The 27,581-nt window shown below is 47.4% G+C and overlaps 1 protein-coding gene across 1 annotated transcript in view; it reads right to left on the bottom strand.

Annotated features, from left to right (window-relative positions):
- thsd7ba (thrombospondin, type I, domain containing 7Ba) overlaps positions 1-27,581 on the bottom strand; it is a 172,377-nt gene that overhangs the window by 27,830 nt on the left and 116,966 nt on the right. Inside the window, exons 14-16 of the mRNA XM_086144727.1 lie at positions 19,371-19,655; positions 17,245-17,423; positions 1,784-1,917 (exon numbers count right to left, since the gene is read on the bottom strand). Of these exons, the coding sequence (XP_086000853.1) occupies positions 1,784-1,917; positions 17,245-17,423; positions 19,371-19,655 (598 nt within the window). The remainder of the gene's footprint in view (positions 1-1,783; positions 1,918-17,244; positions 17,424-19,370; positions 19,656-27,581) is intronic.

Here is a 27,581-nt window from a genome sequence, read left to right as displayed (position 1 = left end):
CAAATAATGTGTCTTCCTATGTCTATGTGGGCAGCGTGTCCATTCCATGGCAACGGGTGGTGAGTTAACATCTGTGTATCAGAGTGATTAGTGACGCTTTGCGTGATACATTTTTAAAATAAAAAGTACCGTAATTTCCGGACTATAGGGCGCACCTTCATATAAGCCGCACCGGCTAGCCGGTCGCTATCGCGGTCTTCCTCCTGCGTGCTAAAACCGCAAAAGTCGTCTTCTTCGGTGTCGGAGTTGAACGGACTCAGAATTTCCCGGTCCGATGTGACGAGGATAAACGTTTTAGCGGCGTGAAGCTCGTTAGCATTTATTAGCCGCATCGTTGTTTACGTGAAAAAAGTCGCGGCTTATCGTCCGGAAATGACGGTACTTGTATCTGCGTAAACAAACAGGCAGCGTTGTTGAAAACGACCAAGACGAGTGAGAAAGCGGTGAAAGCTGCTATAAAGTTGCTGAACTCGTCTCTAAATCCAAACAGCAAAACATTAATACGACCTGCCGGCCAAATCATTGGAGCAGAAATGCTCGGCTCTGGCGTTGATAAAGAAATAGCCAGAGTTCTTTCAAATAATACCATTTTCAGACATATTGATGACATGTCTTCGGACATTGAAAAAAAGTGTTCTGGAAAAGTTGCACATCAGTGGGAAATTTCTTGACGGACCTACAGATATTAGATATATTAGATTTCACACAAAGTAAATTGAGACTACAGTTTCATTCTAATTCGTTAAAAACTGATTTTTCTAATGTAAAATATGTGCCGTGGCTCAAAAACGGTTGGGAAACCCTGATCTAGACCAGGGTTTTGGATCCGTCTGATGCGGCTCCCGGTGGCTTTCAATCAATAATCAACGAGTATTTGATTCAAACGTATTTTGTTTTAGTTTCATTTTCAAAATGTCATTTTAAATTTGAAGATCACGGCGATCTCACAACATCTAAATAAAACCTGTTCAAATATTTTTGTCGCTCTTGACAAACGACTCCACGCGCCGGTAAAAGGATGACAGCACAAAATTTGCCTTTTTTTCATAATTACAAGAAGGACTCACAAAATACCAACTGAGTATTTTTCTAAAAAGCAACCTTCAACCAAACGCCGAAATGTTTCGTTTCATTTCGTTAACTGCAACCCGATTTGTTTATACATTTAAAGCTTCTATTTTCACCTGCACAGCATAGAAACAGCGAAATTCCCTACTTTGCCGTCCGCAGTGCATTTGAATACATATCATAAAGGCAAAAAAATATATAATGCTATATTTCGTGTAGCATTACATTCATTTTTGAATTTTTTTTTTTTTTGAAATTTAAAGTTCATTCACTTTAAATTTCAGAAGGGTTTTGTGGCTCCTAGGAAAACGGCTCCAGGTGGTTCTTCTAGCGGTAAAGGTTGCCGACCTGGTCTGGACGCTCCAGGCGGCGAGGCCGGAGGCATCTTTTATAATCTATAAACATTTTGATGGTATCCAGCATGCAAAGCAGGACGATGGCTGCGAACCGGAGGGGGTTTGGCGTCTCGTCCAAGGATGCGCCACTGAACCGCCAACCTCCCGATCGGAGGTCCAAAGCGCAGCCGTGCCTCCGAGCCCCGCCAGCGGAGGAGATCGCCGCTACGCTACGCTACGCTACGCCGGCTGGTCCGGCCTCCGCTCACAGGGACTCCTGAGTGCGAATGGCGAATGGTGAATGGCGAATGGCGGCGTGCCGGCCGTCTCTCGGCCGGGCGCCGCGGAGACGCCGCCAAGCCGCGGAGACGCCCACTGACCTGATCTTACGGCTCTGGACTCCTTCCCCGCAGGCTGGAGAGTCGCCCACGCTGTTGATGGTGCAAATGGACCAGGGCTCGGTCCGCCACTCGTACTGGCTGCAATCGCCGTGGCATGGCACGGCTTCATACACCTGCACATATGGGCACACACACACACACACACACACACACACGCACACACACATGGGCACATGGAGAAAAACGCATTACCAAGGGAAAGCAAATGAAATGCAACCTGGAAAAAATGGACAGGTTTACAAATCAGCTAGAATAGTGTACATGGAAAATACACACACGCACACACACACACACACAATTGGGCACCGGACAGTGCTGAGATTTTTTTTTTGCACACAGGATAGGTTAAAAGGCAGGAGGGAAAACTGATTTGTGTTTTTTTTCTTTTTTTTTTTTATTAATATACAAGAGTCAGGATGGTATATACACTCTTAGAAAAATAAAGGGAACTAAAATGACACATCGTAGATCTGAATGAATGATCATTTTTACATACAAATCAAGTCAAATCAAATGTATTAACCCATGGAGGTCTAGATTGGGGGTCACAATTAAAATTGGAAAGGGAAAAAACAGATTACAGGCTTATCCAACCTATAAAATGTATAATATAATGTCCTTAAAACAGGTCAAAATGAATCAGTGTTGCTTCCCGAGTGGAAAGCCTGATTTTAAAGAAATGTGACTGACTTGGAGTTACATCGTGCTGTTTATGTGTTCCCTTTATTTTTTGGGCAATATTTATACATGAGTTTATACACACACACACACACACATTCGCTGAGAAAGGTTTTGGAGGTTCTGGTAACACCGCTTGTAAAAAAGGACTCTTGTCAGCTCCGTATTCAAACTAAACAGGTGACAATAAACGTCTAATTCTGAGTTTCAGACAAAAGGACGGCCTTGCGAGACAAAAAAATGTAACTAAATGGTCGTCACTTGAGAAATGAATGCAAGCTTTGCACAGAGAAGCAGTTGTGTTGTGATGATATGAGGCAGCGGCGTGTAAAACCAATGACCATGGCGAGGAGGGTGAGGTTGGAAGCGGATGGATGTTAAGTCTTTTCCCTTCTCCGCGACGCAAACGCTCCCGGAAACCGATTCCCCCTCCGTCTGGGTCGCGGTCGGCCGCGGTACAAGGTGTGCTCTGGAGGACGATTTGTTTAAAAGCGACGACGGGCCGTAATGGGATGAGTGTGTGTGTGTGTTTGCGCAGCAGAGGGGGTGATGGTTGAGTTTTCCCTCCCCTGCGGGGCCACACAGATGCCTATTACACTCCCTCATCATCTCCCATCTGTCCCTGCAGATGCCCCTGCTGGGTAAACCGGCAAATACTCCGGCAGCACAAGCCGTAAATATAACGCCGTTTCAGAAATATCCCAAACGTCCACAATGGCCGGATAAGGAGCCGTCGCGTGAACCGTCACGAAACTGCAAATACGGGAAGAAAAATAGGTGCGTGAACTCGACATGGCTCGAGTTCTGGATTCTTTAAATCCGTCCGTTTGGAAAGTTAGCTTTAGTCGGCATGCATGGGGTCTGCATAGGCTAAGGAAGAGCATGAGTACAGAGTAAACGGCACTGACCTGGGCCTGCGTGGATGTCCGTATTAGCAGTGCATGACAAGCAGGAAGTTGGGAGGGGAAAAGAAGAACAACGATAGGGTCGTTAGTTTAGATTTTGCCTGAGGGGACAGACATTTTCTAAACAGAAATGACATTCAATCATTCCTGGTTACATTTGAAAATAAAATATAGTGCCGATGTGTGTGTGTGTGGGTGGGTGTGTGTGTGTGTGTGTGTCAGTGAGGTGCAGTCAGGAGAGGCAGGGGGAGGCCGGGCCTCACCTGTCATCGTGAAAAGACAAAAAAAAAAAATGAAATGGTTATATTTATCCAGTGATTTGTACTATAAAGTTATTTTCCACGTAGCTTCATCATTTTTAGTTATTTTTTTCAAAATCGCTAAAAAAAAATCACATTTACCGTTCGAATAAGAAGAAGAGACGTGCTCACTATGAATTGCGAAATGATAATGCTAACTGTGCTAGCATGCTATGCACTGAGGCCGTATTGCTGTCCCTGTGGATGTCACTATTAAAAACACACTTTTAATATATGAACTACATTTTAGCAGATGTGTTGAATGTTTTTGGTCAAAAACTAACATGTTTTTTGTAACGACTACGAAGAGACATGAGGTGAGGCACGCAGTGACGGTGCCTCAAGGTAGGGGGCGCCGCTGATCCCAGGGATCCCTCTTACTACTCGGCTTCAGAATAATAGAATTAGCATTAGCAAGCTACAGTAAACAGTTAGCAAGACAAGTGCGGCCATCCAACTATTTTTTGCCGATCTCATGGGTCTGTATGGCTCACAAACACTGAGGGATGAATGTGAATCTCCCGGGCAGCTTCTCCACTTCTTGTCCCAGAAGGATCTCAGTAAAACTGATCACGAGGCGGCAAAGTCGGTGGTCACCGTTTGCTACGACAGCATCGGCGGAGCGCTCGTTCCGAGCACCGAAAAGACTCAAAACATAAAGTCGAACAGGAGCGATCAAGGACGACCGTCTTCACTGGCAGTGATTTCCATGGAGACAGAGAGACTTTTAAAAGTGAAGAAAGATAAGCAAGACTTCTACAAGCAAGTTATCCATGCTTTTCTTCAAAAGCAGCATGGACTTCATTTATAAGTAAAGGTAAGAGAAAATAACGTTTTTTTTTTCATGAGCTTTTTTCTATGCTACAGTTTGTATATGTAAAGAACGCTGATATGATATTTTGAACGAGACACATTAACTGCTGCCAATAAAATGGTGAATAAGCCACTCTGGAGGTTCATATGTTTGTAAATCTAACTGTAAGGACGTCAGTGCCTCACCAGCCATGAACCTCACCGCACGTCACTGGTGTGTGTGTGTGTGTGTGTGTGTGTGTGTGTTAACTACAGATGGAAATCCTGGTGAAAAGAATGTTTCTCAAATTGGATGATTTCCAATAAAAAAATGTAAAAAATGTAACTCCTTTAGGAGTTTTGGACGAGTGAAATTGTTTTCCACAGACAAACATGGAGGATAACGGACAGTTTTTGGCCACCAGGATGTGACTGGACTGCACTTTAAGCTGCGCAATTCAATCTAAAAAATGTTCACAAAAAATGTTTTTTACGTCTATATCAAAGTGTAAGTATCTGGAGGCGGAGCCTAGTATCCTCTTTTGTGGAAGTCCAAATATGGGCATGTTACTCAACTTCCATCCACCCCCATGGATTTAATGTGCATTAAAACTGTGAGCGGAACCTTACAAAGACAATAAAAATGTCCGATCTTGAAAAAAAAAAAAAAAATTGACATTTTATTTAAAGCCTGGTTTGGCAAACTGTGAAAACACTCCAAAAAAACCTTTCCTGTGGCATCAAATGTATAATATATAAACATTTTTTTTATCTATTAAAGCATTTATTCATAATTTATAAGCAACTGCCCTGCTTCAACACCTGGACCAATGGGATGTGGGTTATGTACACACACACACACACACACACACACACACACACGGTCAATCCGAGATCTCGTCTTTTGCAACACAAGGTCGCCGTGCATGCAAGGTCAACCCGGCGACCTTCAGCAAAACTCCAGTGAGCAGATCCCCAAGCTAGCAACTCACGTCTACGGAAACGCTCTGAAAATGCGTCGTGCAATTGGAGACGAGCACTAAATTGAAAACGTAGTCCTTGCTGTCGGGACGGGACGACATCTGATTCCTTTCAGCGTGAGACAACGTGTCCAGAATGGCGTTGGTCATCATGCAAGGTAAGATATTTACGCGGATTCGGTGGGAATGTGGACGGACGAATGTGGACGGCTTCGCTCCGCCCGTGATAATTTATGATTATTTTTTATTAATCCCTCGTGGGGAAATTCCTTCTCCGCAATAAACCCATCATGGTTTACCCTGAGCAGTTGGCTGCCGTCCATCAGCTTAATGAACAAATGGAGTTTAAACATAAAGTGTAGCAAAGTTAGCTTAGCTGGTAGCATGAAGTGTGTAACCAGGAAGTTAAGGGTCGAGAGCTGTCATCTTAATAAAACTACTTTATCTCTTGATGTTCCTTTGATAGTGTTATTATTTTATTATTATTATGAACTTTTTAAAAAATGTAAGAAAACAAAGGTCTGGAACGGATTAATAGGTTTCGTTCATTTAGTCGTTTGTGTCCTTCTCCGAAGTCAAGGTGTGGCTGCATGTGAATTAATTTATGTTGTTGTTTGCAAATCATCTTGACTTGGTCATTTTAAAAGAGTTGTGGGGGAAAAAAAAAAAAAAAAAAAACAGGAAATCCCCCCTGGACTTAATTTGATTTTTTTTTCCATGCAGGATAACTCTCAGCGTCCCGTTGATGAAGGTAAAGGTTGATTAAGTGCTTTATCATCTCTGGTGATTCACACGCCGCTCGGTGCTTTCTGCCAAAATGAAAGATTCACGGGGCCGAGAGACTTTTTTCCAAAGCGCTGCGGTCGGTTGCAACAGCTGTGCGACGGGCCCGACCTGCTGCTGAAGGCAAACTCGGAGAAATTAATTTGTCTGAAGACGGCGACGGACACGGCGGGGCAAGCCAGCATATGCTCGGGGAGGCCGTGTGCTCGGTATATTAACAAGGTTACCCAAAGTAACCGCGGCGATGTTGAAGAGCGACGGAGCGCTTGGTTGCAGAAGGGGGCGGAGCCTCAGAGGAGGGTCCACGACTCCCTTGCGCTTGCAAAGAATCAACCTCGATGTAGGAAACAGCCGATGTTCTCCACTCACTGGGAGATGTTTGATCCTGATGGATATATTTGAAGCTCCTTGTTAGGACGGTGGACAGTATCTCTGCCGGTCTGGGATTCGATTCCCTGATGGGCAGAAAGCGTACTTTTTTGGGGGGGTAGAGCAATTGTCTTTGGAGTCAAACATTCCTGGTCCAATTCCTGGCTCCTCCTAGTGTGTTGAAGTGTTGTTGAGCAAGACACTGAACCCCTAACTGCCTCCCGAAACCCATTAATCCGCTCCTTGGTCCCTGATGACAAAGCTCCAGGTCTACAACGCCTCGGTCGTCTCTGTCCTACTCTATGGCTCCCAAACTATGGCTTGATGGATTTGACTCCAGGGCCCTCAGGACATTGGAAGGCATCAGCTGGACCCAGCATGTCACCAACAAGACCCTAAGAGATGGAACCCAGCAGCCCCCAGCATCTCGCCTCGAAGCAATGCGGGGAGTTCGATGGTATGGCCACATCATCCGCTTGCCTGCCGAACATCCCACAAGCTCCATCTTGGCCTTTATGGAGAAGATCCAGAGGTGCTGATGTTGTGGCCCAGGACCTCAAGGCCTGCAATATGAGCCTTGCACAGGCACGGCAACTTGCCAACGACAGACCCAGATGGAGAAACCCGGTTGCCACGGTTGGCTCCACGCATCTCGTGTAAGAGGACTAACTAACTAACTAACTAACTGCCTCCTTGGCACTAGTGGACCGCAGCCTTCTTCTCATGGTTCATCCGTGATGGGTTCACTGCAGAGAACGAATTTCCCCCACAGGGATTATTAAAGGACCAATTGTTATTATTATTGTTATTAAATGGCTGCTCCCTCAGGCGATTTCTCCATCGACGATTTTTCAACATGCTCTGAACCACGTACCACCATGTACATGCTACGTGCCAAATGATCGTTGCGGGCTTCAGGACGTCAAGCACCCAGGATGCTCCTCTGACCATGGAGATGGTGAGCAGTCACAGAAGACCTCTCTTGGACCAACAATCCTGTGCCACCCAGAAAGCTCAAGGAGCCCCGGCCTCCATCGTGTGCACCTTCTACAGGGGGACCATGGAGAGCGTCCTGAGCAGCGAGAACCTCTGGTGCACAGTGAAGGCCCCTGAGAAGAGGTCCACAACTTTCTACAGAGCCCATCGCTACCGACCTCCAAACTTCATGTGGCCTTCAGATGAGCTGAAGAACAGTGCACAGAGAGCTTCAGGAGAATGCTACTCGTCTGACTGCATGGTGCCAAGTGTGAAGTTTGGTGGAGGGTGGATTATGGTGTGGGCTTGTTTTCCAGGATCTGGCCTCGGCCCCTTAGTTCCAGCGAAAGGAACTCTGAAAGCTCTGGCGTACCGAGACATTTTGGACAATTCCATGCTCCCGACTTTGTGGTAACAGTTTGGAGCTGGACCCTTCCTTTTCTACCATGATGGTGCAACAGTGCACAAAGCAAGATCCATAAAGACATGGATGACGGAGTCTGCTGTGGATGAACTTGAGAACTCGAGTCCTGACCCCATAGAACACCTGGGAGGAATCAGAGCGGAGGCTGAGAACCAGGCCTTCTCGTCCAGCATCAGTGTGTGACCTCACAAATGCACATCTGGCCGAAAATCCCCATAAACACACTCCTGGACAACCTTCCCAGAAGAGCTGAAGCTGTTACAGCTGCAAAGGGTGGACACACATCAGATTGAACCCTGCGGATCGGGAATGAGATGTCACTTAAGTTCATATCTGAGTCAAGGCAGGCGATTAAATACTTTGGTCATAAAGTTTAGGTGCCACTTGTGGACCTACAAGAACCAGGTGGAGAACATCCCTGGGAGGAGGTGCTTTTTCTCCCTTGTTTACATGCTCTCTGCACAAAGCTATCCATCTCCAGCAATGCTATGTCTGTGTGTGTGTGTGTGTGTGCGAGCGTCTGTTACAACCCAACGGGACGAGATCTTTTCCGTGAGACCAGCAAATGGGACGCACCTTTTAACACGTACACTATTTTTCCCGCTCGGTCTTTGGAATTAGCTTAATAAATAATCGATCGATCGGCAGTCCTAATGGCGGAGCCGCGCTCACATCCGGGCCATAAAGCAGCCGGTGCTGGATCGGCGAGCGGTTAACACAACAGGAAAAGGAGTAGCTATAAATATGAATTACATTTAGTAATGCATTGGATTAGCATTAAACCGACCCGGGTCAGGGGGGCGTGTAATGATTCCCAATTGGTCAGAAGCTATGATTGATTATTAGTTCGATCACCTTATTTACCGGAGGTCAGCGGGGCCGGAGGGGGCGGATCGTCCGTGGATGTTTGCAGGAGAACCCGACGATGACGATGATAGCAGTAGTATTTTTTATATTTTGCATGCAAGCAGTTGCTAAATGATGATTCTATGTTTACGGAGCGGCTCAGCTGTGGAAGGACTGAAGTTCACCTCCCTGGTCGGGCAAACAGCAAATGAACGGCAAACGCTAAATGTGGACGGTTGAAAAACATTTTTTTTGTATCGCCTGACAAACACGCTGTGGATTTGTGGCATCGTTACAATCTCGACTTCGGTCAAAAGCAAATGTTCTCTCCATGAGAGTCACTTCAGGACTGGAGTGTCATTGAATGCATCGCGCATCCGGGGCAAATGGTTTCCGCTCCGATGTTTTCAGAGGGCGTCAAAACCCAGAGTGCTACGTAGCGTGGCTAGCGTTAATTCTGAATGGCGGTCGTAGCGTGGCTAGCTTGCAACTCTGAATGGCTGTCATAGAGTGGCTAGCGCGTTGCAAGTGTGTAACTCTGAATGGCTATCGTAGCGTGGCTAGCGTGAAACTCTGAATGGCTGTTGTAGCGTGGCTAGCGTGCAACTACAATGGCTGTCATAGCGTGGCTAGCGTGCAACTCTGAATGGCTGTCATAGAGTGGCTAGCGTGCAACTCTGAATGGCTGTCATAGAGTGGCTAGCGCGTTGCAAGCATGCAACTCTGAATGGCTGTTGTAGCGTGGCTAGCGTGAAACTCTGAATGTCTGTTGTAGCGTGGCTAGCGTGCAACTCCGAATGGCTGTCGTAGAGTGGCTAGCGTGCAACTCTGAATGGCTGTCGTAGTGCTGCTAGTGTGCAACTCTGAAAGGCTGTCGTAGCATGGCTAGCGTGAAACTCTGAATGGCTGTATTAGCGTGGCTAGCGTGCAACTCTGAATGGCTGTCGTAGCATGGCTGGCTTGCAACTCTGAATGGCTGTTGTAGCGTGGCTAGCGTGCGACTCCGAATGGCTGTCGTAGCTTGGCTAGCGTGCAACTCTGAATGGCTGTCGTAGCTTGGCTACGAGCAACTCCGAATGGTTGTCGTAGCGTTGCTAGCGTGCAACTCTGAAAGGCTGTTGTAGCGCAGCTAGTGTGCAACTCTGAAAGGCTGTTGTAGCATGGCTAGCGTGCAACTCTGAATGGTTGTCGTAGCGTGGCTAGCGTGCAACTCTGAATGGCTGTCGTAGCATGGCTAGCGTGCAACTCTGAATGGTTGTCGTAGCGTGGCTAGCGTGCAACTCTGAATGGCTGTCTTAGCGCTGCTAGTGTGCAACTCTGAATGGCTGTTGTAGCGTGGCTAGCGTGCAACTCTAAACAGCTGTCATAGCGTGGCTAGCGTGCACCTCTGAATGGCTATCGTAGCGTGGCTAGCCTGCGACGCGCTAACCAGGCCATCAGGAGGTTCCACAGTTCGGTGTCCAGCAAAAAGCAACCTTTCCTGGTCCTGATGATAGGAAACTCTAGAGGGATTATTTGTTTGATTTGTATTCAAAACCACATTTGCACCAACAAAAATGATCGTTTGGCAAATATTTAAGTGTAAATCGCAAACCAACAGCGAGGAAATACGCAAAAGGAGTGAGAAACCTGGGTCGCCCTGATTTCCAAGCTCCTGAACACCGCCGCGTTCACCTCCCGTCAGCAGATGATGTCGGTCCGGCACGACTTCCCCGGTTTATCTGTCGACCGCGGCGCTTCCATGCTGCTAAACAACGCCTCCGTCTGCGTCGATTCATCAATAAGCGAAGCGTCAGAAGACTCAGAGGACGAGCGACCCGAAACTCCCCGTCCTGGAGCTCCAGCGGGTCTCCTCAGAGGAACGCCACACCACCTCAGCACGTCCGTGTCTGATGCAACCCTGACGCCACCGTTGCTTCTCCACAAAGATATGCAGAGTGCAGAAACCTCAGCGGATATCAAATGCAACTGACGCGTACTGGTGTGTGTGTGTGTGTGTGTGTGTGTGTGTGTGTGCGTGTGTATGCGTGTGTGTGTGTCAAAACACCACAATCAAACAGGCTGTTCTTTAACAGCAGCAGGAGTCAGTGTCGGTGTGAAGACCAGGCGGACGCAGATGTTCCTGCTGCTGCAGCCGCATGTGAGGACCTCCGATGTGGTGGAGATGAAGATGAGAAGGTTCCTCTTGGCTCGATGGGGACGATGAGGAAGGAGTCCATCAAGAGGACAGTATCTGTGAGATGTTTGGAAAATAGTCTCACTGAGATGGTTTGGATATGGACAGAGGAGGGATAGTGGACATCCTGCCAGGCAGAAGGTCCGGTGGAGGACCACAGAAGAGGTTTATGGATGGAGTGGAGGAGAACAGGAACGTTGTAGGGGTGAGAGGAGAGGGTCGGATGGAGGCAGATGATTGGCCGCAGGGACAGATGTCATTGGGCAAGAGGTCCAATCAGAGGGCGACATATAGAGACATGCAGACACTCGAGGTCTTCACACATCCGGGCAATTTGGGATCTCCGAGGAGGAACCCGGAGGGGACCAACCAGGGACCTTCTGGCTGGAAAGGGAAGCTCTAATCGCCTAATGAAGGACAAAAAGCCAAAGCCAATCAACCTCCCCCAAGTGGATCCAGCATCCAATCACCAACCAGCAGGAGTCCAGTAACGTTCCTCAGTTCTGCGTGAACTTCACTCATTTATTTTCCATGGAATGAGCGGAGGCTTTGCTGATGGAGATCCCTCGCAGGCAGCCTTTCGGTTCCCCCCTCCTCCCCAAGCCGTCGCCCAATTACGGCTTATCTTCCTCGACAATGAAGCGACAGCGTCGCGGTGCAGGACCCGCCCGGAAGCCGTCCCCCGACCTGTCGCCGCGGCGACACGCCGCGGTGTGACTTTCAATAATTACACAAATTATTTGTCCATCAGGCTCTATTTTTCTGCTCCAAAATAATCTCTTTTCTCGTTTGCTTTGCAATCTATTACCGGGACACAGTTCAACGAGACAGGATTGCATTAGCGGAGACATTTCACAAGCACTTAACCTGGCACCAGCTCTTGCTATCGCTATGGGCAAGGATCTTTTTTCACACACACACACACACACACACACACACACACAAAATGCAATTAGCTCTCCTGTCATATCGTGGCCGATGCTTTGCTTTCACAGCTCAAACAAGCAATCCCCGATCCAAAGAGATCTTCAACCAAGAACCCCGCCGCTAATTAAAGTCACTCGGTGGTTCGCCGTGGTGAGGACACCTGCCAACCTTCTGCGTGAACCTTTGTGTGTCAGCCTTCTTCATGTTAGCGGGTGATTCCGCAACGTCTTTTATAGCGGCGTCATTCATCCGACTGCAGGGGCTTGGAAATTTTTTTTTTTTTTTTTTGAAGTAATAGAGGTGCAGATTCAACCGGCGCTGCAAGGATGGGCCTCCTGAGAACGACGCGCTAGGAATGCCAAACACGGCGCGCTATCGTATGCAAACCCCGCCATGGAAGTCAAAATCAAAAATAACAAAATGCGCAAATCAGACGAACAGCGAGTATGCAACAATCGTGCCTCATTAAAAAAGTCACCTTGCTTATCAAATGATGAGTGTATTTTAAATCCTCCGGCCCACTCGATTTGACGCGTGTTTCTAATTAGCAGATAGCGGCTAATTAGTTGTGTTTAGCATCAGGAGTAAACGCCGCCCACCATCTGTGTGCTGGGGGTGGAGGGCGGAGGAGGTTAAGTGCAGATAGAGTCCAAAGCAAAGCCTCACTTGAGGTCCACGCCGGTGCTTTGGATGCAGCGGGGGGGCGAAAACACCCGCGGCACTGTTTTAAACCCCCCCCACCACCTCCTCAGCAGCGGTTAGCCGATAATCCTTCTATTCTCGTCAAGGACGGAGAGGAGGTCGGACGGTCTGACCAACGGAGCGCTCGGCCAATATGGCCGCCCAAGCTGGTCCTTCATGGGTACTTCAGTACCTGCCCGTGGACAAGAAGACGAATATTGACTGGTTTATCTTTGAATGAACGCATGGCGGTGCAGTGGTTAGAGCTTCAAGAAGGTCCCATGGGAGGCCTTTCTGTTGTCCGATGTCTGCGTTGGGTTCCTTCCACTGTCCAAAAACAAGCAGGAAGCTCACCGGTGACCCTGCATTGTCCAGGCGCGTGAATGGCTGGACGTCCCTGAGATGTACCAGTCCGGGTCCACCTCGAGGCTCCAGCTCTCTCCAGGTCCTCAATCCTTTTGGACCACTTTCATGACAGACCACTTTTCCATGGACTAGTGGGAAGAAAGGCTTGTTTCTCAGGAGTTGGACCGTCCCATGTGGGGCCGATGGTAGACACTCCTGATGTCCAGTCCACGCCGTAACCTTTTTTTCTGTCGATGTCACCGCAGAAAAGCCGCCTCGCAACGGTACGATGTCGGGTGGTGCTCGGTCCCGTGTGGAGAAGATATTTCAGAGGGATCCATGGTTGCCATGACTCTTAAATGCAGATCTTTGCTGGTACCGAGACCCTTCCGGCATCGTGTCGTTGGCTCTTGTGACGTATGTTTGTGGGCCGTGTTAGCAAGGGTTAGCTTGCCGACTGACCCGAGCAGGAGTTTGAAATAAAACACCCGGGAGACTCGCGGCAAAAAATGTCATTTTAAGCCACCTAATTCTTCCTTTGCGGCCCGACAACAGACGGTCCCTGGCCGGGGGGTCGGGGACCTCTGGAATGGATAATGACTTTCACCGGCCGTGACCCGGAGGACACCATCTGAGGGGCGTGGAGTTTTACATACATGCATCGCCTTGGATTATGGGATATCTGCCGAACGCCTCTGTCGAGTCATTTTTCATGTTTGCTTCTCCTCCCTGGATACCCCGCTGTCAGCAGAGGGAAGTCTATGCTTATTAAAGGTTTCCTTGTGATCCAAAGCAGGCACATGGATGGAATCGACAAATTGGCTCAGTTTTCACAGATATCTTTACCTTGAGTGGGAAAAAACAGTCCACTTCTGGCTTCATGTTCAAAGTCGTATGTTTTAGCACAAGCTACTGCTTAATAACTAACGCCTCTCTTTGTATTTTGCCTTTTTTTAAGCAACACTTAGGAATGGTTTCATTAATTCCGCGGGGTTGTGTGCACGGTGATTTATAGGTCTGTCAAGTTTTAGCACTTAATTATGGAGATTGTTCGTCTCTCCGCGCGTCAGCTCCACCCCGATATTAAAATTTGCCACCCCGAACGTGGGGCTTGTTGGGAAGGGCCTGCTAAGCGGCGGAATAAAAAATAAGATTATAAAAGAAGAAAAACAGAGTGAATTACAAATCTATCAGACACAAAGGGAGCTGGCAAGAGCACATGTGGTCCTCCGTGGAGTCCCGACCTGAGGAGGCTGCTCTCCTGCGCTGGAAGATGCATCGGGCGAAGGTGTCGGTGGGGATCATCGCAACTCGCTCTCCTCGGCCTTTGTCTCAGTGGAGTGATGGATCGCCGTGGTGAAGTTGGAAAATGACCTCCTGCGATTGATTGATTACTTACGAAGGGATCCGGAGACTGAGGAGCAACTTAGCGAGGACCCGCTAGCGAGTCTAGATACAACACTTTGGACTTAAGAGTCGACCGGTATTCCAATCATCTCCGCCAACGGCGCGATACGACTTTGTCTCGGCAGCTTCTGGTCCACCTGCCTCTTCTCATTGCGACGCCTCACTTGATGCTCCACGTGATTCCATCGATGATGTTTGTCCGGGTCCGAATGACGAACGATAGCTCTTCTCTTCAGGGTTCTCCAGAGCCGATCATCTCCTCTCCACCAGCTAACCTCCTCTCTGGTCTTCCTCCAACCTCAGCGTCCTTCAACACCAGATCTCACATCCCTCCTCTGTCCGTGTCCCAAACATCTCCAGAACATCTTCCTGATCCTCTCCAGGAACCTCAACATCTCCAGCTCCTGTCTTCTCCTCCGCATCTCCGAGCCAACCTTCCATCCATGCTCATCCGAGCGCCGAACATTTTCACTTTGCACGCCAAAAAAACGCAAAAACGGAATAAAACCGGTATCGTCATGGCAACCCTCCCCCTCTCCGACGGTACCTTTTTTTGCTCACTCAACCACGTGACGGCGGGATGAGTTGCGGCACGCTGTAAATTTCATTTCTGTCGCGGCGGTCCCCGCTGGCCGCCGCTCACGGGGAAACATCTGCTGGTGGGAGAGCGGCCAGGCCATCGGCGAGCGTTCGCGGGAGAGGAGGTCGGCCATTCATAATGCGGATATTCTCTGTCATATTGCACCCGGACGGAGACTAAATAACTCACTGAGGACCGCATGATCTGGATGGATGGCGGCGTGCGGCCCCCTCCCCGCGCACTTTCAAGGTAACCTGGAAGCCCGACTTCATTACTTTTTGATTCGTGACACCTGGCGGCAAGTCTTCAAAATGCTTCCCGAGCCCCGCCTTCACGACATGCGACACTTTTCGGAAAATACGCCCGAAGTAGTTTCGAGCCTGGAAGCAAGCCGGCTAACGAGAGGGAGTTGATTTGTGAGTGTGGAGGGGGGTCGGAGGAGGGGGTGGATCAGAAAAGTTGAGATACTTTGTACATGAAGTACACAGGAAAAGAGAAACGAGCACCCTCGTTAACCTGTCCATTCTTGGAACCCATCGCCAATGTTACCAATGACCCTTCCTAAATTCTGCTACTTTTAAAGATGCTCAGCGTGAGAAAGAGGAGATGGGAGTGGGGAGCTGGCTATCCCGGCCACGACTGGCCAAGAGCTCATCCTGGACCAGGTGCCGGCTCATCAGACGTCAGCATAAACATACAAGTCCTCCCACTCCCTTGTTGGGATGTCGGATAGAGAAGACCTCCAACCGTCCATCCTGGAAAATTTGGAGTCGCCAGTGAACCTCCTGCATGTTTTTGGACAGCGGGAGGAACCCGGAGAACCCGTGCAGCAGAACGCGGAGACTCCAAGTTGGAATCTAAGAAGAGACCTTGCCGCGAGATGCACTGCCCCACCTTGCCGTCTCTGTTCTTAAACTACCATACAGTTTCATTGTGAGGCGCTGAGATGGTCACCATCAGTCACACGAGCTTCCGACATGGAGATGTTCTCCCCCCTGGCTTCAAGGTGACGTAGTTCCACGTGATGCTTGACAAGGCCGCGGTGACACCAGTAGATACCCTCTGTAGATGTACCCGACCTGCTTGGCTGTGGAGCGTCTCATTCTGTCTTTTCACTTTTATAGCTGACTTAGCGTACCACGTAAGCTAAGTAGAACATGGAGGCTGCTCACTTCTGGAAGCAGACTAGGCGATCACCGGTGAGATCATTTTTTACCGAGCTTTGATAGCGAGATAACTAGCGTGGGCAGTGTAACACATGTAGTTCTGCCCCTGTTGGTCAAACAGGAGCTTCCTTGATTAATATGACAGCAGGCGGAGGGGACATACTATTTTTCATTCTGCGCCGGGGAAAAGGTGATATGAGCTCCCCATGCAAAACCGCAGACAGATGTAGTTCGCTTTAAAAGACAATTCTGGTAACATTCCCAATGAGGCCTAGTCTACCCTTAGGATCCATTTGTGAGGGCATCGGCAACAACGGGCTTCTGTTTCTGTGGCGAGGGTTATTACGGGGCATTACAATAGTGGTCATAAAGACCTTGTTAGTGGGCACTTAACCATCTGTACACAAATCTCCTTCAACGCACGCTGTAATATCATTCACACAGTTGCGCCTCATTTCTGCCGTGACCTCCACAAACTCGAGTGTCCTTTGAAACTCATTCGAGCACGAAGACAGCATTCATAAAGCATCCCCCGTCTTCAAGCCGTGACCCTCGGGAGGAACGCTGTCACAAAACATTCAAACCTACAGATAAAACCTTTCTTTACCATTCTATTTTATGACTTAACATTGCCCCGGTAACATGTCAAGGAAAGGGTATGTCTGGCGATGCAATTGATGAGGGCTGACTGATGACACCGGAAAATGAACAGGTCACCCGAGACGCCGGCTGGACGTCGGAACACGTCGGTGAAATGTGACCGGAATGCACAAACTCTTTTGTGTATCCGGGCGATGCGTCGAGGCCACGGCACCGGAAAAATACCGGGGCTGGAAAACAACTGCCGTCTGCGCATCGGGTGGAATTCCAGATGCTATTAGCATTCCGTGGCTATTCGAGACCCGCAATAGCCACGTAACATAAATCGGAGAATGGTGGCGAGCATGAATGCGTCAATTTTATGAATGTATCCCTGGCCTTTCTGGAGACGTATAAATCCATGCATCATGCGCCCGACATAGGTGAGCACGTGTCGGGCGAAAAACGAGCGATGACGAAACAAGTGCTCTTCGGACATGAAAATGAGACGTCCGAGGAACGTCTTACCTGATTCTTCAAGTCGAGTTTGGGGCACGGGCGACCCCCGTTGAAAGCCTTCTCCTTCAGCCACTTGGACCTCATCTTCAACCCGCCGCCGCAGGAAGCGCTGCAGGCCGACCAGGCCGACCAATCGCTGAGCTTGCAGTCCAGGGGGCAGGGGACGTGGCAGACCTCCACCACGTAGCCTGGAACGGAAGACTCAGATTGTGGCTGCGGTGACATTAACAATTTCGGACGGACGTCCACCGGCCAGACCTCGGACTTGCTCACTTTGACACGAGCAACTAATTATCTAACTAATGAGGTTCTTATTCCTACACTCTGACAACTAAGCACGGTGAAACTAATTGAGAGTTTTTACACAATACAATGACATTGTTTCTACTCCCGATAGCGCTTTCAGCAAGCTCCGTAATCATTAGTCACCCAACTGTCTGGAGTGGGGGAGTGAAAAAAAAAAAAAACGCCGATAACAAGGACGGGGCCATTTCACAAGACGACCAATGGAGGCATTACCGGGAGGAATTTACCAATAAATCTGTTTGTAATCATCGCGCACATCTCACGTTGGAGTTCTCTGATAGCATTCCAGCGGTGGAACGCAGCGGACGTCGACCCGGTCAAACAGCCGTCGACCGTAACCGGATGTTCATCGACCGCTTGGATTAGCACGTCTAATTAGCACGATGTCGCCGACCCCGGCACGACCGCCGAGGAGCGAGGTTCTTCGCAAGTCTATTCCATCTTCACGACGTTCATCTTCGTAACGTTCTGCCGTCGGAGAACGGAGGCGAGGAGAATCATGGTGTCTGGTTTGGAGACAGAGATGAGGATGCGGAGGTTCCTCTTTGGGAGTGAGGAGGACGGAGAGGATCAGGACGGAGTTGTCCACAGGGAAAGCCATGGTTTGGACATGGACCGAGGAAGGATGGAGAAGATCCGGGTGGAAGGAAGACCAGAGGGGAGGTTCATGGAGCAGGAAGTGGGTACTACAGAAGAGAGGTTAGATGTTGGCAGGGGATCGATTGTGGCCCCTGAAGGGAGAAACCCGTAGGAAAAGGCATGTTTATGTTCTTCTTATGTTCCTACTGTGTGACAAATGCTAATGAAGGTCCATCTTTCATGGTGGACGTTTCCTCAGAAGATGCTGAACGGACGACAGGAATCGTTCGACCTTAAAGACTTTAATTGTACCTGGATACAAAAGAAGTGACAGAAATCGACAGCGGCGGGTGGAGGAGGGACGCAATTACAGGAGTTGTTGTCTGAGTGGGAGTCCTGTCAAGGTGATCCGTCTGGGAAAGCGATGACAGCCGCAAAATGAAGAGGAGCAGCAGATCCAGAAAAAGGGACGGCGTAAAAATGTGTCTGGAACGGGCCGGGGGAGTTTTTCCGCCTGCCGCGGTGACGTTTAAGCTGCGTCTGAGAAACAAACTCATAAAGCGGGAAATCGTCGCCTAATTATTTCAAGCCCTAAAGCGTTCCCGCTGTGTTTTTCCCCTCCAGTTTATAAATCATTATTCTATTTAATCATTTTCATTTTCCCAGTGAACAACAACAACAATGGTGTGGATAGAAATTTAAAAAGTTGGCATGGACGACTTTTGTCTAAAAGAGCAAAAGCCAGGCGTCCAAAGGAGGAACGGATGAACGCGGGTTTTTTTTTTTTTTTTACTTTTCAGGGGAAAAAAAAAAGGAAAAAAGAGGCCAGAGTGACCCTGGAGAGCTTTTGTTCACTGAGGACAAGTTAAGTGAAGCGAAATGTCAACTTGAAGCAAAGTGGTTCTTTTCGGTCGGCGTACGAGTCGACTGGAGGAGCCGTCGCTCCGCTGCATGAAAGGGCCCGACGGAGGGCGTGGCGCAAAAAAAACAAAAAAAAAACAACTTAAATTCACATTCAGACTCATCGATGTCACCGCATTGCATTAATTTATAAAATAAGGAAAAAAAAATGGCCTCAAATGGGATTGTCACACTGACGGGCATTAATGTGTTTGCTATGGATTCCCTGTCGGCTCGGAGACTTCGCGAAGTGCAAGTGCCAACATTTCGCTCATAATTTCCGATCGGATCGCCGACGAAACGAAAGCAAAAGGCGTCCGTCTTGGAAGGAGCTTCTCGGAGGTTCGTACCTGAGTCCGTGCAGCGCCAGGGATCCACCAGCAGCCCTCGCCGGTCCAGGCACGCCACGGCTCGGTAGCGCAGACCCCGACCGCACTCCTTGGCCTCCGGGTGGCCGATCCAGCCGGGCGGGCCGGCGGGGCCCGAGGGGCCCGAGGGGCCCGAGGGCCGGGGCAGGATGCAGGACGACCAGTTCCCCGTCGGACGCGACACAAACTCCTGGCAGGGACAGGCTTGCGTTTCCTCCAGCGGGTACAGCTTCTCGTCCTGGCACTGCTCCCTCTTTTTGCTGCGACCTGAGCAAGAGATGACACGCATGTGTGGCTACAACTACGTCAACGAAGGGTGTCGACTGAAAAGCAGAAACACCAACATCGAGCGTTTGGGAAGCATCATGTCGTTCTGACCTGTGAGAATTATCGCTTTCACTCTTTTGTTGGTTACCTGCACCGCCCAAGTGGTGGTGGAGCCAATCCAAGGTGTCACTGGACATCAAGAGGGGTCTCCAGTGAAGCTCCTGCATGGGTTTGAACCCTGAGGACTCCACAGAGGAAGGAACCCTGTGGGACCTTCTAGCTGTGAGGTGCCATTTTGTTTGTAGCATCCAAGCTAACGCTAAAGGCGATGGTCGTTTTGCGCAACGGCACTTGGACAGGAGCTGAATTGAGACTGAAGATCAGATGACGACCTAAACCTCCCTACTGTTGGTTCCCCTCCAGATCCAGTCCTTCGTGAAATCCCCCCAGAGAGAATGCGAAGTGAACCGTAACGGCGATTGGTGATATCCGAACAAAAGAATACTTCTTTATTTATAAGCCTCTTAACTGAAATCGTGCATTCCGGTTCGTCATTATCGCTCTTTGCGCTGCTAATCGCGTTCCCGCGTCCGTCGGTTTGCGCCTCCTCCTCGGCTATTTACATTCAACCGCACATTTTGAGGCGAGCGTCAGCAAAACTGCTGCGTCCGGCGCTTCTCCGAAACAAACTCATTTATTTTCTTCACGAAACCTCTCCTTTTCTTTCTCCTTATGTATATTTATTACCACTCCGAGATGCTTGGCTAAGTCGTTGCTGCTTATTATTAATGACCGGGCTTCCGACGACCATCTCCGGTCGGAGGTGCTGACAGTCGGGGAGAAATGAGCGACTAATGGTTCTCCTGTATCATTAGTCAGTCACGTTTCCGTGCAGGTCACCTCCTTTTTTTTTTTTCGCCCGATAATTCGTCAAAACGCCCGCAGGACGACGAGAGGGCGAGATTTCGGATGTTTCCGATAACGCTGCATTATTCAAATCACAACCCGTCCTGGAGCAGAGTTTCTCTCCGATGTAATGAGGCCTCCTTTTTTTTTTTTTTTATTCTTGAGGAACTTGGTGGTTAATTTTTTTTTTTCATTACCTAATATCACGCACAGTGGTGACTTCAGATAAGGGATATTAGAGCGCAAATGAGAAAAATCGAATTAGCGCTGGCTTTAGCTTTGTACCAGAAGTTTCAGGAGAACGCCGGCTCCGGAGCTCTTCGCCTAATGAGGATAAAAACACCAGACCTTTGGAGGAGTTAGTTCTCTTCAGCGTTCACATCACCAGAGCTGTGCATCCATTATGCTTCTTAGCGGAGCATGAACAGGAACACCACGCGGCAGCTGCGATGCACGTGTTCATCTCCGGTGCTGTCACTTCCAATATCTCAAGCGGCGGCAGATACGAGCCGCCTCGCCGTCCCGCTGTTGGGAAAATCCCTCCCGTGATTGATCGTCTAGTCCCGACTTTGAAAAGCATCGCAGACGACAGATCTGTTCTTCTGCTCACGAGCTAAATCCGTACCGCTGTCAACGGCAGCATTAGCGCTTAGCTGCTGTGGAATGCGCGCTTCTCTGCGGGACAGTCGTGTCATGGGTTTGTTGGCTTTTGTTTCTTCTCAGAGACTCCAGATGGGCATCATTGGCACCGGGAGAGAAATCGGAGCCGAACATTCCTAGTTTGATTCCCGGCTTCTCCTAGTGTGTAGAAGTTCTGTCGGGCAGGACACTGAACCTGTGACTGCTCTCCTGGCACTGGTCGACGACAGTACACTGCTCATGGTTCATCCATGATGGGTTGATTGCAGAGAACCAATATCCCCACAAAGGATTAATCATCTTAACCCTATTCTCTGTTTCCTCCTCACTTTTACTAATTTTTGCTACTTTGTGGTCTACAATAGTCATCTCTTCTACCCTTACCTCTCATTCATTTTCCACATTCATCAGCTCTTCAAAGTACTCTTTCCATCACTCGTCTAGCATCTGTCAATACATTTCTATCTCTATCTTTTATCACCCGGACCTGTTGTACATCTTTTCCGTCACTATCTCTGTTTCGCCAACCTGTATAGATCATTCTCTCCCTCCTTACTGTCCAACCGAGCATACAAGTCATCGTACGCCCTTTGTTTTGCCTTTGCTACCTCTATCTTTACCTTTCGCCGCATCTCCCTGAACTCCTGTCTGTTCTCTTCAGTCCTCTCAGTATCCCACTTCTTCTTTGCTAACCTCTTTCTCTGTATATACTCCTGCACTTCCTCATTCCACCACCAAGTCTCCTTATCTACTTTCCTTCCAGATGACACACCAAGTACTCTTCTACCTGTCTCCCTGATAACACTAGCTGTAGTTGTCCAATCATCTGGAAGCTCACCCTGACCACCCAGGCCCTTTCTCAACTCCTCCCTGAAAACCATGCAACACTCCTCCCTTTTCAGCTTCCACCACTTTGTCCTCTGCTCTGCCTTTGTCCTCTTCATCTTCCTTGTCACCAGAGTCATCCTACAAACCACCATCCTATGCTGTCTGGCTACACTCTCACCTACAACTACTTTGCAGTCACTAATCTCTTTCAGGTTACCTCGTCTATACAAGATGTAGTCTACCTGCGTGCTCCTACCTCCGCTCTTATAAGTTACCCTATGTTCCTGTTTTTTCTTGGAAAAAGGTGTTCACTACAGCCATTTCCATCCTTTTTGCAAAATCTACCACCATCTGTCCCTCTGCATTCCTATCCTGGATACCAAATCTGCCCATCACTTCTTCATCCCCTCTACTGCCTTCACCGACATGTCCATTGAAGTCTGCACCAATGAATTCTGCGGATTCAAAAAAATTTGTTTCTACTTCACGGATTTTGCCTATGATGGGTTCTTTTTGGAACGTAACCCCTGCGAAAAAAAAGGGTATACTGTATACATATATCTATATACTCTGTCAACACTGTGTGTGTTTACTGTACACACTGTACACACTGCAGATGTACACCCTACATACTGTATTTATACGCTGTACACACGGTGTATATGTACACTATGTACTGTATATATAAACTGTATATGCGTACTCTATATACTGTATATACACTGTAGCTTCTGGAAAATTGAGCGCACCTGAATATAAGCCGGCTAAAAATAAGGAAATAAATCTATGTGTACATATAAAGGCCACACTGCCCTATAAGCTGCAGGTGTCCAAATTGTAATATGAGATATTCATACAGCAATATTCTAGCTTCTATTTTCATTTGTAATATTATTTCATATATATATATCTATGATCTATAAATATTGTACTCTGTCTCTATGTATATAATATATAATATGAAATATTTAATATAATTTCCGAACAGTGCCCGAGACACGGCTGATGAAAAAGATGAATAATAAGTCAAGTAAAAGTCCATCCATCCGTCCATTTTCTATCCCAGCTTTGTCCTCCTCCAGCTGATTGCTATCTCGGTCTTCCTCCTGCGCACTAAAACCATTAAAATCAATTTCTTCCGTGTCGGAATTGAACGGCCTCAGAATTTCATTGTCATTTCGTCGGTCCGATGTGACAAGGCGAAATATTTTGGCGGCTTGTTAGCATAAAAAAATCCATTAAGTAGCCACATCGTTGTTTAAGCCGCAAAGCGTGTGGAAAAAAATAGTGGCCTCAAAGTCCAGAAATTACAATACTGTGCATAAAACTGCATAAAACTGCACATAGCATGTCTACAGACTTCAATCTTCTCCTCTCCAGGTCTGAACCTCCAGGTTCCTCCGTCCTCCCTCTGCTCATTACAGATCACAGTATCGTCTGCAAACAATCATCACCGGCAAGTCGACCATTCTTGAAATGATCTTCCAGTTACCTTCCGGGGAAAAACCAAAATAAATTCTCGCCTTTTTCCCCGGAGCTGCACCGTCTGTCCTCGCCAGCTTTGCAAACAATTTCTAAACTGGTGAGAAGGTTTGAATCGGGAGCTGAACCAGACACAGCAGCCGTATATTTCAACAGTTATTTTCTAGTTTTTGGAAATCAGAGCGTCATCAGTAGGAGTGTTCACTTTAAACAGAGAAGGACTGTTGAAGCACACACACACACACACACACACACACACACACACACACACACACACACTCACACACAGTTTTTTAAAAAATGGTACCAATCCGTGAGTGGAAAAACAAGGCTTTGCACCAAAGTACTGCTTCACTTCAGCACAAGATGTTTGCTCTTTGGTTGAACCTTCAGGTTCCACAACGATCATCTGGATGGAATTACCGTCAATTCTGGACTATAACCTTTTTTCACATGCTTTGAACAATTTGGCTGATGAATGGATTTTTTTGTGCTAACAAGCTTCATGCTAACAAAACATTTTGCCCGGTCATATCAGACCAATGACATGATCGTGAAATTCTGAGGTATTTTGTTGGTCCATGTCCTTCTACAGCTTCTGACGTTGGAATCGCAACACCTTCTTGAGCCACGGCAACTATGGTGAGGAAACTTCTGCCCGATCTCCATCGCAGGAGTCGCGGATAAGATGTTCTTCAGGGATCACCTGCTTTCATCAAACGATCTCCTCGCACAATAACTTCCTGTCCCTCTCCCCTCCATCCATGAACCTCCTCTCCAGACCTCTTCCAGCCTCACCGAACCATCTGAGTGAGACTATCTGGATTATTGTGGAGTTTACAGCCAATAAGGACAGAAATATCAAATTTGGTCAAACGAAGCAGATACTTTTCTCCCGATCTTCACGCCGTTCCATGTATCTCCTGCTCCACCATTCGTGTCCATGTGCTGCCTGAGAATCAGAGCTTCTCAACAATCGTGCACCTGAAACCAACCGGGCATTCCAATGCATCTGCCTTCGTCACACTTGAAGAAAAAACAAGCGATCTCCAGTCAATTCCGTTTAAAAATGTTATTTTCTGGAGCGTGTCTGTAAGTAGCAGAACTACTTTTCTAAATGACAGAGCTGTGGAGAACTTTCAGGGATCCTTCTGGCCTCAACAATCCTCCTGCTCTTCTGGCAGATGATCTGAAGAGGCGTCGAGCGTCGACACCTCCGAGCAGATACGTCGTATATTTATCCACGTCGTCGGACAAAATCACCGCAACAGAGGCGGGAACAGGGAGCTCCTGGAATAGACCTCCTGCACCGAGAGAATGGAGAAGCTGGATGTAGATAATAATGATTTATTATTTATTGATCCCTCGTGGAGAAATTCGTTCTCGGCAATAAACCTATCATCTATGAACCGTGAGCAGCAGGTTGCCGTCCACCGACGCCAAGGGAGCAGTCGGGGTTCTGTGTCTCACTCAACATTTTTACACTTGGAGAAGCCGGGAATCGAACCGCAAATGTTCGATTTGTGGACGAAGTAGAAGCTGATTTCATGTTTGTTGCTCCCTCTACCTTCTAGATGCTCCTGCTCCCGTGTGACCACCAACAGTCCACAAACACCGGAAGCTCCTCGTGATAATATCAGTGTTTTTTTCCAATATTCCCACATCATATCACATGCTGGAGTCTTTAAAACTGTTCATTTATGTTCACTCTATTAAAGCCATTTAATCCTCTCTCCGTTCGGAGGTGTTAATGTTGCCACCTTGTTGAGGACCATCAGATGAGAAGATTCACTGCTGTCACTGCAGGACACACACACACACACACACACACACACACACACACACACACACTGGGGACTGCAGGTGAGTCAGAATGGCTGTTCAACATGTGATATGTGGAAAATCTGAAAGTCAGGTGTGCAGCATTGGGACTGGCTGAAGGAATGAATGAAATATTCTTATGAAATACTTTGCTCTTTACACAGTTGAATGTGCTGACAACAAAATCACACCAAAATGATCCATGGAAATCAATTGTATCAACCCATGGAAGTCTGGATTAGGAATCACACTCCAAATTAAAGTGTAAAAACAAACTCCAGGCTGATCCAACTTTGATGTAATGTCCTTAAAACAAGTCCAAATGAATCTGTGTTGCTTCCTGAGTGGACACTATGATTTCACACAAGTGGGATTGACTTGGAGATACATTGTGTTGTTCAAGTGTTCCCTTTATTTTTTTGAGCAGTATATATTTATCTATTTCCAGGAGATCGTTTTGAGCGTCTCTGACAGTTTCCCATAACTCTGCAGGAAACCTCCGGTCGGTTTTATAGATGCAGATTCACTGCAGAGGTCATTTTCTGCACGTTGAGAAGGAAGACACCTTCTGTTTACTGGAGAATCGTCAAACTCCAGATGAATAACAGGTTAGCGCCACGCTTGCTCGGTTTCTGGCGTCACAGTTCAATTAAAATTGTATTTATTTATTCAATTTAATCTTTATTTAACCAGGCAAGACAGATTAGGGGGAAATCCTTCTTTGTAACTTTAGCCCAGCAAAAGGCAGAGGGTAGAAAGGATGATAAAAGACAAAATAATATTAAAAATCAAACATATTTCAATCCTGTATTAGTGTTTTATCATCCTCCTATGTAAATTATAGGGGTAAATCCCTGTCGTAATTGTTGCTATTTGTTCAACGTGTTGGGTTGATTGATAAAATCTTATTTTAAATGATGATATAAAGATGAGCTGGTCGTCCAATATTAGACTGAAATGGCTCCAAACCTACGGCTGGTTTGCTAAATCTTACCATTTAGTTTTAGTTAAGACCCCCTGCAAAAGTGAATTTCCGCTAAGTAGAGACAAAATAATTTTGATGGGATTTACAGATATATCAACCCTCAGCGAACGTCACTCAACACTTTATCAACTTCCTGCAAATTTATCAACAAAGTGGACAGTGTTCATGATGACGCAAGACATTGTTTGCTGGGGCGAGAGTTCACAACTCTGGGTATCTTGTATTTTATTTATTTTATAAAAAAAATTATTTTATACAATTATTTTATAAAATTTCACTTTGATTTTACTATGTATATATTATTGGTTTTTTTTTTTATCTTCTTAGGCTACGATTTAGCAAAAAAAAAAAAAAAAAAAAAAAACATTCAGCAAAAAAAAAAAAAAAAAAGCTAAATAAAGAATGAAAAATCGCGAGAATAACAAAAAGAAAAAAATAAACAAAAAAAAAAGCCGAACGGCGAAGTAGCGAGAGTCCACTGTATATGCAAACGATGCTCTGATGCGAACCGAGGACTATTTTCGATATAAACACGAACCGGTGTGTCGTTTCCGAGGGCCTCAAATCTTGCACGGAAAGAAGAAACGAGGTCAGTGTTACATCGCTGACAAAGAAGCCGCTCGAAACGAGAACAAAACAAAATGAAAGAGAAAAAAAAAAAACAACAACAACCGCCGTTGCCACGGTAACCCCCAATGTAACAAAACGGCCTTGGACTAAACGGATCACAGCATGAACGCTTCATCGGGACTGACAACAAGACACCAGGTGAAGGCGGAGCCGGTAGTAAGAAACGGTCGATGACTCCGACGCCGGCGGCAAACCAAAAACCACCGCCACCCGTTTAAAAACAACCATAACGAAGCCTTTGGGTTTTAACGGCTATTTGGACGTTATCATCTTAATGTTTAGGGATGGAACCATCAGGCTAAATTGACCGGTGTTTTCGCCAGCGTGCGCTCCGTCGCAGAAACTACATCCATCACAAGACGCGAATTGTATCTTAGCGTGGATTTTTTTTACCGGGCCTGCAAGCGCACTTCCACGACCGCTGGGATGCATCATCATCCATGCCTCACAAAGTCCACCTCTGCAGTCTTTTATTTTATTTTGCAATGGAACAATATCCTCTATATTTCCCCTCCAACATACCTATGCCTTAATGTCGGTTATTAAAGTCCATGTGCGCCGCCGCCACGTGGAAATGAAAATCATAAAATACCCGTAAAATAAAGGGGAGCGTAAAAGAAAAGATGAAAAGGGGA

This window comes from Fistularia commersonii, chromosome 4 (assembly GCF_037954325.1).
Source record: "Fistularia commersonii isolate RoL2024-O1a breed Wild chromosome 4, RoL_Fcom_v1.0, whole genome shotgun sequence".
Taxonomy (NCBI): domain Eukaryota; kingdom Metazoa; phylum Chordata; class Actinopteri; order Syngnathiformes; family Fistulariidae; genus Fistularia; species Fistularia commersonii.
This window is presented reverse-complemented; position numbering and strand designations above follow the sequence as displayed.